The sequence below is a fragment of the Pelodiscus sinensis genome, chromosome 7, assembly GCF_049634645.1.
Source record: "Pelodiscus sinensis isolate JC-2024 chromosome 7, ASM4963464v1, whole genome shotgun sequence".
In the NCBI taxonomy this organism is placed as follows: Eukaryota; Metazoa; Chordata; order Testudines; family Trionychidae; genus Pelodiscus; species Pelodiscus sinensis.
This window is the reverse complement of record NC_134717.1, coordinates 67,632,668-67,649,883: the sequence shown is the minus strand read 5'-3', so window position 1 is coordinate 67,649,883 and position 17,216 is coordinate 67,632,668. Positions and strand designations below refer to the sequence as shown.

The following is a 17,216-nucleotide window of genomic DNA, read 5'->3' as shown; positions in this document are numbered from 1 at the left end:
TACGTTCGTGTGACTTACCTGGTTCTTACAGTGTAGGTTCCTCCATCACTGCAAAAAAGGGAAAAAACAATACAGACAAGACCTACAAGAAATACATCTATAAGAAAGAATTGGGACAATAAGGACTTGTCAGATAAGGTCACCCAGTAGAAAAGGAATGAAAAAATCATCCTTCAGTACAATATTTTCCCATCTGCCTCCTGGAGAAGGCTTCCCATTAAGCAATGTTCAAGACTCCTTTATTGAGCTTATCCTGCCACTTTATGCAACAGGCAATAGCAGAAGGGTGCAAGGCAGAAAATTCAGTTCCAAATATTATGGGAAGGCAATAGTCTCTCACTAGCTCAGACTATAACCAGCTTCCTTTAGAGCTTCATTTTACCACTCCTCCAACTTTAACATGGAAAATTAAGTTCAGCCTGAAGATCAAAGGTTAAATAATTTCAGAAAGCTTTAAGGAAAAATCACAACTGAGTCAAAGGTCAAGCATTACCCACATTTGAAATTGACTTCTGCTCAATGCTTATCTCCCGCTAACCCAAAAATAGCTTGTCAAAGCCTCTTTAAACCTTCCATGTAGTAGTAGTTCACTGAGTGCTTGTGTGTTAACAATATTAAAGAGGGATAGTTAAGCAATTACTGATTTTTTTCATGTAAATACTTTTGGGCCCACTCCAGCTCACACTGAGGCCACATCTCCCCTTGTCACACTGGAGATCGATCTTCTGGGGTTCGATGTAGCAAGTCTAGTAAAGACTCGCTAAATTAAACACTGAGGGCACCAGTACACCTCATAGTTGCAAGGAGTAAGAGAAGACAACAGGAGATCTCCCACTGTGAAGATGGCACCAAGCTTAGCTTAAGGTCTGTCGATTCCTGCAACCCTCCTGGTCTAGTATAGAACTGGTCTAACTTCAACATCATATTTGGGAATTATTTGGACAATTAAGAATGGTACCCTCTGTTGACTGATTAGATGCACATCATAAAAGAAGTCCTAATAAGTGATAGCAGATCTTTAATTTAAGTGGTGAATGCCTAGGTCTCTATTATGGGAAGATGGAGGACCAGGATTTAGAGTTCAAAAAAACCCTAGATAAATTCATGGAAGATAGGTCCATCAGTGGCTATTAGCCAGGAGAGGCAGGAATGATGTTTGTCGCCTCTGTTTGTCGGACGTTGGGAATGGGAGACAAGACATGAATCATTTGATTACCTGTTCTGTTCATCCCCTCTAGGATACCTGGCATTGGCCACTGCGAAAAGACAGGATACTGGGACAAACAGACCTTTGGTCTGACCCCTTATGGCCGTTCTTGTGTTCTCATATAAAATAGCCCTTGGATTCGGAGAAACATGTGCAAGAACCTTGCCCTCATTGGACAACGGAATAGAGCTTAAGTTTGGACGTGACATTTGTAGCTGAACCTGGAATAGACTAAATTCTGAGGTGGTAAATCCGTGTGTTATATGCACTAAAGCACAGTGCCCGAGGCATCACATCTTTACAATCAGGCTAATAGTTCTTCCTCACTTTTGAGAACCCAAGATGCACAACATGAGGGCAAAACATTATTAGCTGCCTCATCTTTCATAGAAAACAAACTGAAGGTAAATAATTGGTTAGCAGCAGAAATCAGAATTGTATATTCTAGTCCGAATGCAACTTAGGCCCGAGGAACATTTGCAAATGCAGCACTCCTCCTGCTCACATCTGTGTTATTAGCCCGTCCCGTCCACACAGCAAGTAAAACCCAAACATTTAAAGACGGGATACACCTCAAACATCTAATCCTCAAAGTGTATTTCAGAATTACCTAGACAAAAGGGGAGCAACAGTATACAATGTGCATCTTCCATAATATCCTTATAGAATCCTTCCTTCCAAGCATTTTCATTACATAGAAAGAACATTCTGTAGGACAGCACCCTTGCATCTTTATTGTACTCTCTGTAGGAAGGCATTTTCAGATGTTTCTTACCTACCTTACTCACCATTATAATCACCCCTCATAACATTCCTTCTCACAAACCGGTTTATGGTGTAAGACTATTGCATTATAACTTTTAGGCATTCCACCTGCAAAGGGCTCTCTGAAGAGTTCCACTCAGGTGAATGAGACACAACACTATCTTTCATAAAGCAAATGCCCAGATCCCTTTGCACAATCAGAACCACTTATAAGGGATGTGAACTTGCTAGGGGAAAAAAAAGTAGCTTCTTCTTTTGACATCTTGCCCCGAATTCAGAGACCTGAAGTGCATATAGTTAAACAGATCAAAAGTCACCTGGCTTCATACTGCAGAAATTTCCCTAAAGAGAAGTAAAACTAAATTAATACAATGATGCAGCCAAATGTTAAAACAAATGATTAGACACTGAAGACAGGAATGCTACCAACCTTAAAAAAGCAAAGACCAATCTTCTTGCTTCATTTCTTTCAATCATAGGTCATTTGCTTTCAAGAAGATTTGGAAGCAGGGGTCCACATCCTGTGTTAAATTTACTAGCAGTAACCATCTCCATTTTAACTGTCTGGTTAATGTAAGCATGATTAAGTGTTACCTTTTCTATTTCAAAATCCAATGAACTAAAAATACACGCTTTACCTTCTTAGTTTTCCGTTCCTTCAAGACATTATTTGACTAAAGCTAACATAATTTGCATGTGAGATGTTACAATCGCATTCAGCAATCCAGCAAATAAGAGTTTACTAGCACACCTGGCAATATTATACATATTAATATTTAAAACAAAAGCCCATGCTGTGAAATCCTGTTTTCTAGCTTGAGTATCACTTAAACACGGTGCTTTTTAATAACCGCTTCTCAGCTGAAATGGGTTCTCATTTACAGTACTTATGACTCAGGAACCTAAAGGAATATGTGTTGAAAGAGGGCGCAAAATGAATGCTAACCCTATTATAAGGATGAAGGAACACCACACAATGCTTTATAGTGCATGTGAAATTCTACTTTAAGTATTTTTTTTTTAGAAAATGAAATAGAACGGAGGAGGGACGAAAGCTTCTATTTGTAGGGAGCATACCACCTTCTCTTACAGCTTACAAAAGTCCTCAACATTCACTTCGCATGTTGTAGTTTCACAAGGCTTCTACAGTCTGGACAACAGTATCCACTGATCACTACAGTGGGAGTTACATGATTAGATTTTATTTAGTGTCTCAGTTTTGTCTATTTCAACCAGAAAGTATGAGTAGCAATATCTATTTTACCAATACACGCATACATGTGAAATTCTTTGTTGTATCTGAGGTAAGAGCTTTTCCTAAATGACTTCAAGAAGTTTTAAAAAAAACTCATGTTTCTAAGCAAGCAGTAAATCTTTACACACACCTGTTACTGACAAAGTAAAGAAAAGACCACTTCTTTTGACCGTCACAAGCTCTGAAACTGTGCAGTTTCAGAAGACTGACATTCAAATGAGACAAAATAAAGACAGTAGGTGAAATGACTCAAACGCCAAGAATAGTTGAAAATAGACTTGATAACTCAATGAACTAGAGTCACTTCACAGCGACAACTTCCACTTCTAAACCCTCTCATGAAATCTGTAAGGCTTGACCAAAAGAAATATGTCTGTCAACATGATTAGTGCAACTTTTATTTAAGAAGTCAGCTTCAAGAACAGAGTTTAACAAATAGAGAGAATTCAGTAAGTCATCTTCTTGTTTCCAAATCTGATCCAAAGCACAGAAATTGGATCAGTTTACTCTGTGGACACTTTGCTTCTATATGATATAGTACCAAGAATCTTCATCCTACTTGGGATGAAAACACCTGTTTTGTTTAGAGGTGGTGGTTGTGTCATAAGTTCATACAAAGATATGTTATATAAAAGGGAAGAAAAATACTTGTTCTGAAATATAAATTGACACCTTATGGCACAGGAAGTGCTGCTGTACAGTTGGCTAGTACTTCTGTACGTATATCATTGAATCTAGTCAGTATTTTGTTTGAGCATAAACAAGTGTTAAAAAATAGGCATTCAGAAGCCCAGGTGGTAGCCATCTTGCAGAAAAGTTAGACATGGGGCATTAAATATACCAACGGCAGAATCCTTGGCACCTTGCTCTATACTAGTGACTTTGGAGTTCTCACAATTCAGGAAAAGCACAAAATTACTTTTCATCAAGACTGAAGCCACCACATGGATACTAAAAAATGCCCTATTTAATTTAAATCTTTCCCTCCTATTCTCTAGGTTGAGTGCCAAATGGATGAAGCTTGCCTTGAGGACAGCTTGGCAAATTCTGGATGACTTTCTTTGTTAAAGAGATATTGTAGCTGGAGACATAATTTACACTTTTTGGCAACAAAAGTGAAGCTATTATTATTCAGTCACTGTAGCCAATTGAAATCTCCTGGTGTTACCATCCTTTGATTTAAGTAGTGCTACCAGCTGCTGACAGTGACCGATTTCCTTGCACTTATTGCTTTAGCCGACAATTTAAATTTTAAACAAGAGACCTGACCATTTAGGCCCATCAATACAGTCACGCAATTCTTCTTAACCCTCACAGATAGGACCTCTGGAACTTTACAGTCCACTTAAGGCTATATGGCTGACCAGAAGAAACAGAGCAACCAACAACAACAAATTAATAATCTAACTGAAATTGGTTTATATTTGTTTAAAAATTCATTCCATTTTAACAGACTTTTACCCATGTTCTCAAATATCCACCCCTCGCCAATTTCTGAGATGTAAGCAGCTTCACCATGCTTTCTTCAAGAAAAATCAAGCCACTTTGCTCGATAGACCATAAAGGGAAAAAAAACACCAATAAAGGACAAACATTCACAGTTAACCATAAATAAAAGTGCATTCAGTGTTCAAGTAGGGTGTATAGTTTAAGCAAGTTGTACAGCCACATTTGGCACAGTCATCTTTTAAAGGCTCTGCGTGGGTCCCTCCCATTATTTACTGTGGTTAGAAGGGGCTGACCATTGTTAGATGTTGGGTTTGGTGGATTTACAGGTCCTCGTCCATTGGCTCTCCCAGTACCTGCATAGGAGTGGGCATGACTGTATGCCAATGGGAATCCACTGGATTCAGGTCCCGTTTGTAAACCGTTTCCTAAAAAGACAGTAAAATGTTATCACAAGTCCTATACTTTGTAATCACTGCTCCTCTTTGCAACAAGCCTTCATCATTTGCCAGCTACTACGTAACTAAGTAACACTGAGCTTTAAGATAGGGTGCAAAGTCGGGGCACCTCAGAACACCGTATCACCGCCAGCTTTCTCCAAAAGCACCACCATAGCAATGACTAAAGCAAGACCACCACAGATAGATTATGTTGCTATGACTTGGCATTGCATTCTTAGAGAAAGGGAGGGAAGAAAATACTACCAGTCTGACTGCCAAAGCTGGATTCTGATGCTTCCATTCACATGCACTCGCCTATAGCTGGCACCTACTAGATGATCCCGGAAGTACTGACTAGGACAGGCATGTCCAAAGTCCGGCCCGGGGGCCAATTGCGGCCCGTGTTCTGGTTTAATACGGCCCCCCAGGTAATTTGGCAATATCTATCTTTTATGGCCCCCAACGAATCCATATGTATTGAGATGAATACATTGTAAAATCTCAGTTAATGTCAGTTGGTCTAAATCAGTTATAAATATATTTGGACACAACATATATACTTGGTGTTATGTTCCTGTTCATATTTTTTGAACTTAAAAGTTGACAGACAACCTTTATTACCAATAATATGTAATGTACTTTACAATGTTCCTGACATATATTTCAGCTTCCTGGATTTTTTTTTCCATCTGGCCTTCAGATATGAAAGGCAGAGTGATTTAACACCTGTTTAGATTTGTCATCCATGTGATGAAATGAAAAGTATGCCGTTCGCAATAAACTTTGCATAAAATAGTTAATTTGCATTTAATTTTAATGGTTCAAAGAATGTCAGGCAAAATGGTCGGCCCTCACGCATGTTCACTTCATCAAATCTGGCCCTCTTTGAAAAAAGTTTGGACACCCCTGGACTAGGAGATACAGTTTGTAATGAACAGGACAGAAAAGATAGAGTGGAAAGAAGCTAGTACATCACACCCCACCCCTCCAAACACACGGACACAGAGAGAGAAAGAACAGTCTTGTGTGAATCCACTCTAAGGAGTGACAGCTAGTACCATGCTGATGGGACAGAAACTGAAATGACAAAACCAGTATGGGAGGAGGGGAGAAAATTAAAGATTGCACAGAAGCAGGAAGAAGGATAATGGGAATCAGAGAAGGAGGTCTCAAAATGTAAGCGTGAACACAATGGAATCAGGACAGTCCACCATGCAAAATGACTGGGTCATGAGTAAGTGGCTACCCAGCAATTAGGCTGACAGAGGACTTGCTCCACCCTAGTATTAAGGCGACAAAAAATTGGCTTCAGAGTACCACCCTTATTTGCTCAGCAGAAGTTTTATACTTGAAGCTTGTGGAAAGGGCTCAAAGTGAAATAAGAGAAATGAAAATCTGTTCCCAAAGAGCAATGGTATCAGACAATTCATTGCCAGCAACAATTCTTCGCTGCACAATACTAGGTTTTGATCATCATAGCCAGGGCTCAACAAATCATGTAATCTACTCTCTCGTGGCGAGTAGATTACAAGCCGGCACCGCACGATCTGCGCATGCACAGCTCTCAGAACCACATGGCTGGCGAGCCCTGATCATAGGCATCCATTTTATTATGCAATCCCAGGAAAAAGGAGTGAGCGGGCTTTATATCCACCCCAAAGCCTCTGAAGCTTTTTCTTATTAAAGCATAATTACTTGCAGTACAGTGATGCCACAAAACTATATCGACACACTAATCTTTCCATTGCATAAGAGTTCTGGTCTCCGCCTTTCTTAAGATCCCATTAGGAAATGGGACACTGGCATTATCTAGTCTGACCTCCCACATAGCAGGACACCAACCTCACCCGCACCCACACTAAACCCAACTGAATGCTTGCTGTTGAGTAGCACAGAATTAGGATACTCCTGGTTAAGTATTAAGTGCAACACTAAGACCATGTCTAGCTTAGGTCTGCCCCTTTACGTCCAACAAGCAGCAGTGGGTTGAAAGCCAAGAGTGGAATTTTCAGAAGTACGTACGCAACATAGGAGCGAAATCAGTGCAAAGCGTCATCTTCTGTAACTTAGACTCTTCCTGCCTGAATCATTTATAATGGAAATATTTTCTTGAGGAAAGTTACTTATGTGCAAAAGTGCTTGATCCTACTTTGACACAAGAACGCCTCATTTTGCCCTTAAAATGTAAAATCCAATCTCTTTCAATGTAGAAAAAACAAGAGCGAACCCAAGATCTTAAAGTGTTTCTTATTCTTTCACTTCCACAAAATAAAACAAAACTTACCCATTGGCCCGAAAGAATAAGTACCCAAATTATTTGATGGAGAACTATTATTCTGTTCACCCTGTGCCTTCAGAAAAATGTAGAGAAAAAAAAAAAAAGGTCAGATACAAAAACTTCTGAAAGTTACAGAGAGGGATGAAATGTTACATATGTTTTTGTACACACAAGATCCCCACACCACTCTCCTACAGTTATTTACCACACCATCACCATTCCTCTCTATGCCTTTTATATGTGCATTTGAAACCATTTTAAAGCTAGAAATCTTACCACTGCCAACCCTGCAGCATTCAGATCAAAGAATATTGATGCAAGAGAACCACAGGATGTTTAACATACCGGTTTGTTGTGCTGCCCAAGGTGGTCTGAGTTGGGTTCGCTGAAGTTTGGCAGTTCCGAGTATACCATACAAAACCTCGAAAAAGTAAACAAGGTCATGAGGAAAGCAACAGAACAGTTTTTCCTAGCGAGTTAGGAGCGAGTTCTTCATTATTTCCAAAAGGAATGGACATTTTGTACCTCTGCACTATTAAAATATAAGTAAGCCAACTCCAGTCCTATGAAGAGAACACTTCCATAGCACAGGACCAAGATGATTCTTTTCAAGGCTTGGAGCCCACGATGTCATGTTTCCTTGCTCGGGCTATTTCAGTCAAACAGTTAGCTCAACAAGACTCAAACACCCTATATGCCCACCTAGCACCTATTAATAGTAAAGAGAACCTGCGGGCGAGGGGGGGAGGGGTACTAAAATTCACAATACTTTTCCAGTTAGTGGCACTGAATGGGAGAAAAGACCCATTGACTACTGCATGAGGGCGGACGGTGCGGAGGGGAGAAAGAAGAGAGGCTGGGATCATAGAGCTTTATTGGGTCAGGGTCCACTGACTCACTGGAAAAATCAGTTGGGGTTGCACACAAGTGAGAAGCAAAAAAAACCACAACCCTTCTCCCCCGCCCCCCCGCAAAAAAAAACCCCTCACTACTCACTGAGGTGGCCCCTGACTGAAGGAGAAAGACACTTCCCATATTCCCCTCACATTCCAGAGCCTAGGGGGACCCAGGCTAGTAGATTTTGCATGCCCCAGCCCTGTAGTGGGGTGGCGGTGAGACTAGAGCACCAGCATGAGCTCCCCAATGCTGGTGAAAGCCCTGAACTTCGGGGGCTGCATCTGGCCCCCAGGCCTTAGGTTCCCCACCCCTCCTCTACTGTAAGGTAAAATTACTGTCACAAACCACTTAAACTGGGACAGAGCTAAGAAAAGGCAAGATAAGGATTTCACCTTAATCCAACCTTGTTACAGAGCAACACTCATTCAAAAGTTGTTCAGAGAAGCTGAATCATTTGACCTGAAAAGAAAAATCCAGTGTAATCCTCCTAGCTAGATTTTGTTATTCTTAAACAAGCCAGTAGGTGGGATGTCAAGTCCTCAAACCTATAAGCTTTTTGGGGCCAGGACTGTCTTTATTCTGTATTTGTACAACACCTAACATGACGGGGCTCTGGATTATGACTGAGGCGCTCAGATATTTTGATAATACACATAAATCTCTCTCTAGTGAGGACGTTTCAGAATTATTCATCTAATTAGAAACAGGTACTTCATCAAGCCATTTTCTCTGGCTGTGTCTTAAGCTTGTTACTTGCATTTGTTTTTTGTGGAATAAGGAATAGCTGCTCGCTTGCTTCTTCTCAGCATCCTTTAACAGACTAAAAGAGTGATGTCTGCTCCTGTATCACATTTTCTTAACCTTCCTTCATCATGCTGCTCACTGAGCTCTCTCCAATTTGACACAGGATTTAAAATAAGGCCTCAAAATAAATAGATTATTCAAACTGCGGGCTAAGGAAGCAGAGCAGAATAATTGCCAAGCTCATTTTACATACTATCCTCCTACCATTACAACCCACAGGACAGCTAGGAGGGAGGCTGAATTGCCTTTCCACTCCTAGAGAAGGATGAGCCCTTTAGCACACCAGGGTGAAACTCATTATCACCACAGTGCATGTAAACTCGCCTTGCAGCTGCTTATAATGCACCAAGCCTGTGGAGAGAGGACTCCAAATTTTCAATGCGGCGAGTCCTTGAACATGAGTATTTGCTAGCCTAAGAAGAGAGGTTTTATATCTGGGGCTTGTCTATGCTGTAAAAGGGGAGGCAGAGTACAGTAATTCCTCATTTAACACGTGCCCACTTAACACGTTTTTGCGATGGTAAGATTTTTTTTTTAGGGAACGTTTTTTCGAATTACACACCGTCCCCGGAATAACACGATTTCCCCAGCTGGCCCATCGCCAGCATCTGCGCGGGGCTTCCCCCGCCTCCCTGCAAAGCAGCGGAGGGTTTGCTGCTCTCCGCGCCGTTCCCTGGAGCCCCTCCCCCTTTGACGGACGCAGTGCAGGTTCTGGCAGACCCATCACAGGGGCATACTCCGAACCCAATCCCCCTCCCCTCTCCTCCCCTTCCCCAGAGCCAAACACCTCCCCTCTGCGCTGTAACCCAGTCCCCTTTCTCCCCCAAACTTATGTCCCAGTTCCAATAGACACCACTGCTGGAAATGCAACCCCCCACCTTTTCCATTATTTTCCATGGGAAAATTGACCCCGTTTTCACTTAACACCATCATTGTCTGAAACGTATCGATAGTGTTAAATGAGGAATTACTGTACACCAACAGGGAACGGTGGCTGAAACCCAGCCGATCGCCCCCTTCCCCTGCATGAACCCGCTCCAATGAAACAGGCCCAAGGCTTCCTGCTCTTTGCCACAACCGATCACTCACAGAAACAAGCAACATTCTGGTCTCTGTTACAGCGACGATTGCAAATGCACCAGATCTCCATTTCACTTCTTTTCTTCCCGGGGGAGGGATTGAATCCTACCAATAAGACCCACACTGGTTTACACGTCCCACAGCCCCCGCCAAGGGCAATACTTGGCCAAGCACAAGACACATTAAAAGCATGATACTTACTCTCCAATTTTCTGTAGCTCGCCTCCTCTTCCTGTGTAAAGCGTCAGGCATCCTTTCCACAGGGATGCATACCTAGCCAAAAGAGAGCCAATGACGTGTCAAGTGCTAGAAAAGGATGAGCAACTGAATGTTCTCTGTTACCCAATAGGGAACATTAACAGTGAAACAGATATTGAAGAACTAAATCTATCTGTGAATGTTTTCCTGTGCCGGCAGAAATGGAGTGGCCTGAATTCCCAGACTAAAATTCTCAGATTCCCCAAGATTATTTTACTCCACCAGTTTCTAGTTACGAATGTATTTTCTGCTGCTTCAAAACAGTTGGGGGAAGTCCCATTAACTTGGTTGGGTCTTCAAAAGCGGCTAACAGCCACATGAGACTAGCATCAAGTCTGTCACACCTACACCATTTGGCTAGCAGAAAGACCTGCCCAAAGTGCCATCCTTTCGGTCAGGCAGAAGGCAGGCATTTTGCCAGGACCACTGTCCACATCACCTTGCAGCCCAGCCAACTGACTGACATAAGATGCTATTTTTGCAGAATACTTGTGTGTAAAATTCTGCAAGAGGGAAAGCAAAGTAGAAAACAATGCACAAGTGTGCTAACCAGCATTCAATGGGTCAAGCAGAAAAACCAACTGCTTAGTATATATATACACATATGAGGCATCTGTCTGTCCATCCAAGAATTATTCTAAACAGTAACAGCTAAAACCACATTTGATATGCAGCGTCTTCTTACTCTAACTTAAAAAGCAAGGTCAGGGTTTGGTCGTGGCAGGAATATGGGATGCATCTGGAATTCGAGTGTTTTCCATAACACGGAAAGGGCCCTGATTGAAGGGATGCAATACTGCACAGTCACCACTGGAGGCAGTGAGTGGGACAGCTGAGGAAGTGACCAATGGGGGGAGCCACAACAGGAAGGGAGTGGTCAGCTGGAGACAGTGCTCACCAGCTTGCTGGCCACCTGCTCAGGTAAGTGTCCCCCCACCTCAAACCCTTCCCACCCACTCCCATCCTCCACGCAGCACCAGATGAGAGGTGGGGCAGACCCCCTACAGAGCACCACCAGGGCCGAGCAGTGCAATCCCTACGCCGGATCCACAGGTTCCCTTCCCCCCCCCCCCCCCCCCCCCAACACTGCTGGGTATGTGGTCATGCCAGCAGGCCTGCATAGCACTCTCTTCTCCCCTCTCCGAGCTGGCCCAAGCCAGAACCAGGCAACACCCGGTAAGTCTTCTAGTTTGGTATAAAAAGTAGCAGCAAAATATATTTACTCTTGAGATTCAAGTAATGTACAGAAATGAAATGCAATCATTTTCAGTAAGTGGAAATACACACTTGGACATTGCATGGGGGTATCTCAGTCCAATTTGGCTTTTTATAAGCAGCCTTTGACTTCAGGGATTGAAATTAAGTGATGTAGAAATAAAGATCAACAGTTCAGCTATACTAAACCTACAGGACAGAAAAACCTTACAAGGCTTGCAAAAGAGAGGCACACATGCACAGAGGAGTACTAACAGAAGAGGATGATGGTCTTCTAGCAAAAACACCACACTGGGACTGGTTCCATCCCCAGTCCACCATAGAGGTTCTTTGTGACTGAAGCCAAGTTTCTTAAGCTCACTATGCTTTTACCTCTCTAACTGTAAAATGTGGATAATAATTCTTCCTCCTCCCCTTTGTCTGATCCAGTTAGATTCCCATTCCATGTACAGCACTACACAGCGGGACTCCAGTCTCAACCGTGGGACTCGAGGCCCCATGGTAGTACAAATATAATACACTAGAAACACCTCACTTTTTCCTGTATTCAGCGTATTAAATAAGATCTTGTCGAAAAATGTAAATGCCCTACTCCCATCTTGAAAGAAGAGCCTTACACTTCATATTCCGCTTGGAACAAGATGCCTTTTATGCTGAATTTAATAGCAGGGCAGTTTTGTCCTATAACGTGAAGGAAAAGAGGTGCTAAATAACCTGAAGACATATCAATCTCACATATACGACATATAGAAGAAAAATACACGACATATAGAAGAAAAGGATTAACAACTTCACAATTTCCAGCACCACAGGTTTCCCCACCTCTCCACTGACACAAGTTTTCATGTTCAGTTCATAAAATGAGTGGGTTGGCCATAAAACGCTAACCCAAACAAAGAAACTTAAGTGTTTAGAATTTTGAAATATTAGCAGCAACATCATTCTGCACATGAAAAACTAACAACAGGGAACACATGGGAAACTCTTTGTTAATGCCATGGAATCCTTCTAGACTTGCAATTCAACACAGAAATAAAGAAATGAGGAGTTTTTGTACACAAAGCTAGTGCCCAGATAAGGGTAACTATTTGTAAAGTGACCAGACTGAGCCAAAGAAATAAGTTTACCCCATATATGTAAAATGTACTTATATTGCAAAAGCAATGACACTCAAATTAATCCCAAGTTAAATACAGAAGTGGAAAATATACCATGAGAGAATAGTTTTTAGTGCAACTTGTACACCAGCATAAGGTGAAAGAAAATGTTATAAAATAAGGACCAAAGTCAGATCTTTTTGACATGTCATGTAAATCTACCGTCTTCCATGAAATATGTGTTGTTGCAAATGAAGGCATAATTTGGCCCTTAATAAGTAACCCTAATGCTATTTCATGGCTTCATGTCTTGCAAGAGGTTCTTGTTTTCCCATAGTGTGGACCACATTAATACAGATTATCTTGTGAGCCATCTGTCTTCCCATTCTCTCCCCCAGAGAACACTGTAGATAAATTATTTACAAAGAAATGTGATATTAACAGTTGCAGTCAACAGTAGTAATTTAGTGTTACATAGAATAAAAAGAAAATTTTGGAGAAGTCTACATAACGTTTAACAAAGATAGCTGAAATCTTTAAGTATTTTGAAAACACACTGGATGTCAAACCTCACAACTATAAACAGATGTAATCTGAGTACAAAACTAATAACTTCTGACTTTTCCATAAAGCAAATTTGCATAAGATTAACTTGAAAAATTCTGGTGGAGATATTCATTTGTTTTCATCCTCAAAACCGGAATTAAGTGAAAAACTGTATTTAACCTCTATGCCACTAAAAGCATTCTTAATTTTTATAACTACTGAGTAAGGAGTTGGGTTTTATGTATTTAAACAATCCCGGAGCATATGAAACCAAAATACTTGTTTGTGTTAGGCTGCTGAATGAGAAAACGAAATTGACTAAAAAAAGAAATGAAAGTGACTAGTTTCTTGGAATCGGATAAGAGAAGTGCAGAGAATAGGAGGATAAAAGTAGTTCTTCCAGTTTTATAATTTAGTGACCATGGAGACATATTGTAAAACCTAAAAATACATAATATAGCAGTAGCCCATTATATTGTATGCATTACATATGAACAAAATACTATATTTTATAACAGCACCAATAATATTTTAATTTATACTCTCAGTTTTTCTGGCATTTCCATTAAATCCACTGTGAAGCAGACCACCCTTTTTCTCCCCCCCATCCCTCTTCCCCTCGCCTATTTATTTCAAGCGTTCACATCCCAAACTCATAACTCCGGTCATCTGAAGAAGTGGGCTGTGCCCACGAAACCTCGTGATACCATCTACATGTTTTGTTAGTTTATAAAGTGCTACCAGACCATTTGTTGTCACATTCTTAGTGTTACTTAAAAATAATAATCTCCTGCATTCTCCAAGATCAGTGCTACAAACGTGTTTTAAAAAAACATGGTTTTGATTTCATTGTAAATTCCTATCTTGAATGTGCAGATCGATATAACTTTGCCCCCCCCAAAAAAAACAATGTGAAATTTAAAAGCAATTTGAAAAGCTCCTAAATCCCAGATTCTAATCTAAACAGAATCTAGTGAAATAAAGACAGTTACTGAGATGCAGAGCAGACAGTGTGCTCTACAGATCCCATCAATTTGTTTGAGATTGGGGGGAAGGGAGGGGAGGAGAGATCTTCAGGTTTTAATTTAATGATAGATCACAGGCTGCTGCTAGTCTGACAAGGAAGAAGTCCAAATAAGGCAAGCTGTGTCACGTTGCTTCTTTCACTGAATAAGCTAGAGGCTATTTAGAATTCAAACCCTTTGCTTTAGTTACAGAGAGGATTTTTCCACATTCATAGCAGTTACAAAGTAAAGACACTGATCCTTCAGATTTTAGATACCCCCACTGTAAAGTACAGAAATGGTTAAGAACGAGATCATTGAGCAACGTTATTTAAATATCCAACAACGGGGCTAGGATGAGCTAAGCCTTATCCTGTCCCCACCCCATACATACCCTTTGGTCAATCGAATAATATCCCCTGGCTGTACGAGACTTCCGATTTCATCCCACACTGAAATTGTGATGCTGCCAGTTTTGTCTGCTACTTTACACGATCTCACCTCATGTCCATCTTTGGTTTTGGTAACTCGTCCTGTATGGGGGAATTTAAAATACAAAAAAAAAATTACAAACTAGGAGAATTCATGAGCTCTGAAAATGAAAAAAAAAATAGTTTAGATGTTTGAGTTATTCCCCAAGTGTAACGGACCCTTTATGCCAATAAGATCAAGAAGCAAGATCCTTAAATCAACATAAACAGACAAGTATCTCCTGCGTGAGATAAATGGAGTTAAAAATATGGGATTCTCTCCCGTGCCTGAACATAAGATCTTGTTTTACAATAAAATAAGGACATGGGGTTAAAGGAGGCTCCCGCTCTGCACAGGGGCTGCTCCTGCACCCTCTGGAAGTGTAAGCACGTGTCGGGAGCCAGCACACATGTACCTTCTCCTATTCAGGGAGGGAGAAAAGAGGGAGGGGAGGAGGAGGAGGAGGAAAGCAAGAGAGATGGTTCAGAGGGACCCACTTACCGATTTCCAGCACAATAAAGACGACATTTAAGTTTTTCAGTCCGGGTTTTATGTCTTTTATAAAGTGGTATGTGTCGTTTGCCATGCTCATGCTGCTGCTCAGGAAGAGGACACAGGTGCTGCTGGGGCAGATTGAGCAAGACAAAGCATCCCTCAGGAGAGAAGGGGTTTCAGGGTGACCAGCCCTGGGTTAGAGGTGTGTGTACACTTTGGGGGCGGCTATCAACCCAAATTGACAGGCAGCAGGAGCACGCGGAGCCTTTTACAGCTGGAAGATGAAGGCGATGGGATGAGGCTAAGCACAGTGATTTTCAGGCAGGCAGGCTGGTCAGCTGCAGCTGCTGCCCCCACTGGTGAAAGCCGGGGACAGCCCCGGCTTCTCGGCCCCCTTCTCACTGCACCGAGCCCCAGAACTCCCCGGGGCCCCGCCTGCTAATATGTTACTACAGCTCGCCAAGTGCTCCCCAACCCCTTGCTTGGCCCCGCTCAGGAGGGCACCACAGCAGCCCCGACCACACCACACCACACCACACCACACCACACCACACACACCCCGTCTTTAACTGCAACGCAAATGAAGCATGTGCTGCTGCGCTTGCCCTTTTATAGCCAGGCGGGCGGGCCCATCTCCCTCACGCCGCGGGGGCCAAGAAAAGGGAAATGGGGATGAGGAGGAAAAGACGGAGCCAATCACAAGGTGCCTTAGCCTAGTTCGAGACACCTGCTCGGGGCTACAGCGGTCAGGCTCCCCCGACCCTCTCTCCGGGTCATTCACGGAGGAAGCGGGGGACGCACGTGCAATGGAAGCGGCCGTGGAACGCGGAGCCGTCAGAATGGAATTCAATGTGACCAAGTGCTCCGTGCGAGTTGCTGATTGGCTGGGCTGGCTTCTTTTGTCCTGTGACCTAGAACGTTCGTACATTTACTGGGTATCTCCCTCGCCCCTTTGGAGTGGGATCAAAAAGCTTCATTCGCTCTTAGGGCAGTGACAGAGACCTATCCTCTGTGTGTGGGTCTCTCTCTTTCTCTCTCTCCTTAAGGAGGGGTCACAAGCCCGAGATCTGCGGCCAGTATTTTACAGCCACACACGCTAGCCTGTGCTGTCTGAGCCGCCGAGAAGAGAGGTGAGGGAATGAAGAAATGATCCAGTTTTTTACATCTTTTTTTTTTTAATGCTGTCTCATAACCACAACTAAAGATGGAGGCAGCAGCATTAGCTAAGTGACCGCTGCCAATGTTCCTTTTAACTGAGAAAATAATCCATATTGAATAAACTGAAAGTGTATAGCACAAGATCAGTGTGTGTCATTTCCGGAGCGGTGAAGGGAGTGTAAGAGCGTCTGGGGTTACTCATTTAGTAGGAGATTTTTGGCAACATCATCTTAGTTGAAAGGTAAATATTTACTCTTCAGCCATATTTCGATGAACCTCCGAGATAGTCAGTCTATGCTAAAGACAATCCAAAGAGTGTGTACATTACTGGAAACAGGAAAATCACTCCAACATTCTTTACACAAGACTCCTGTACTCTAGAGCAGGGCAACCTGGATCTTAGTCCTATAGCAAAGGATGAGATTCTGTAGAAAACTGCAGCTATAGAATTGTGTACTAAATGGGGCCCTAGACAGCATGCTCTTTCTCTATTTGCTGGGACTGGACTTGGTCTGTGTTTTTGCCTGGGTGGCTTAAAATAAAAACTTTTTTTTCCCTAGAATTTCTAAATTAGAGACAATTTTTTAAAAGCTGATGAAAATGCCTTTGTTGTGAGCATAGGCTAAGGAGTATGACTTTAGTTTTCTGAGAATATGAAGTCTGATTTTAAATCTCTCTACTAAACTCTGTGGTACTCCTGGGTTTTCAAAGGGGAGCATGGGAGAGCAATGGGATTATATGACACCTGCAGTTACCAGTGGTGTGTGACACTCTTGACACTTCACAATAGCCAGGTGCGC

The 17,216-nt window shown here is 42.2% G+C and overlaps 1 protein-coding gene across 1 annotated transcript; it reads right to left on the bottom strand.

The window, feature by feature from the left end:
* Positions 1-3,607: 3,607 nt before the first annotated feature.
* On the bottom strand, positions 3,608-15,791 carry NABP1 (nucleic acid binding protein 1). The gene is made up of 6 exons (XM_075934209.1): positions 15,265-15,791; positions 14,687-14,825; positions 10,374-10,445; positions 7,737-7,812; positions 7,398-7,464; positions 3,608-5,101 (listed from the first exon to the last, which is right to left on the bottom strand). Exons 1-6 carry the CDS (start codon positions 15,353-15,355, stop codon positions 4,908-4,910), a joined length of 639 nt encoding a protein of 212 aa, XP_075790324.1. The 5' UTR covers positions 15,356-15,791; the 3' UTR covers positions 3,608-4,907.
* Positions 15,792-17,216: the final 1,425 nt, after the last annotated feature.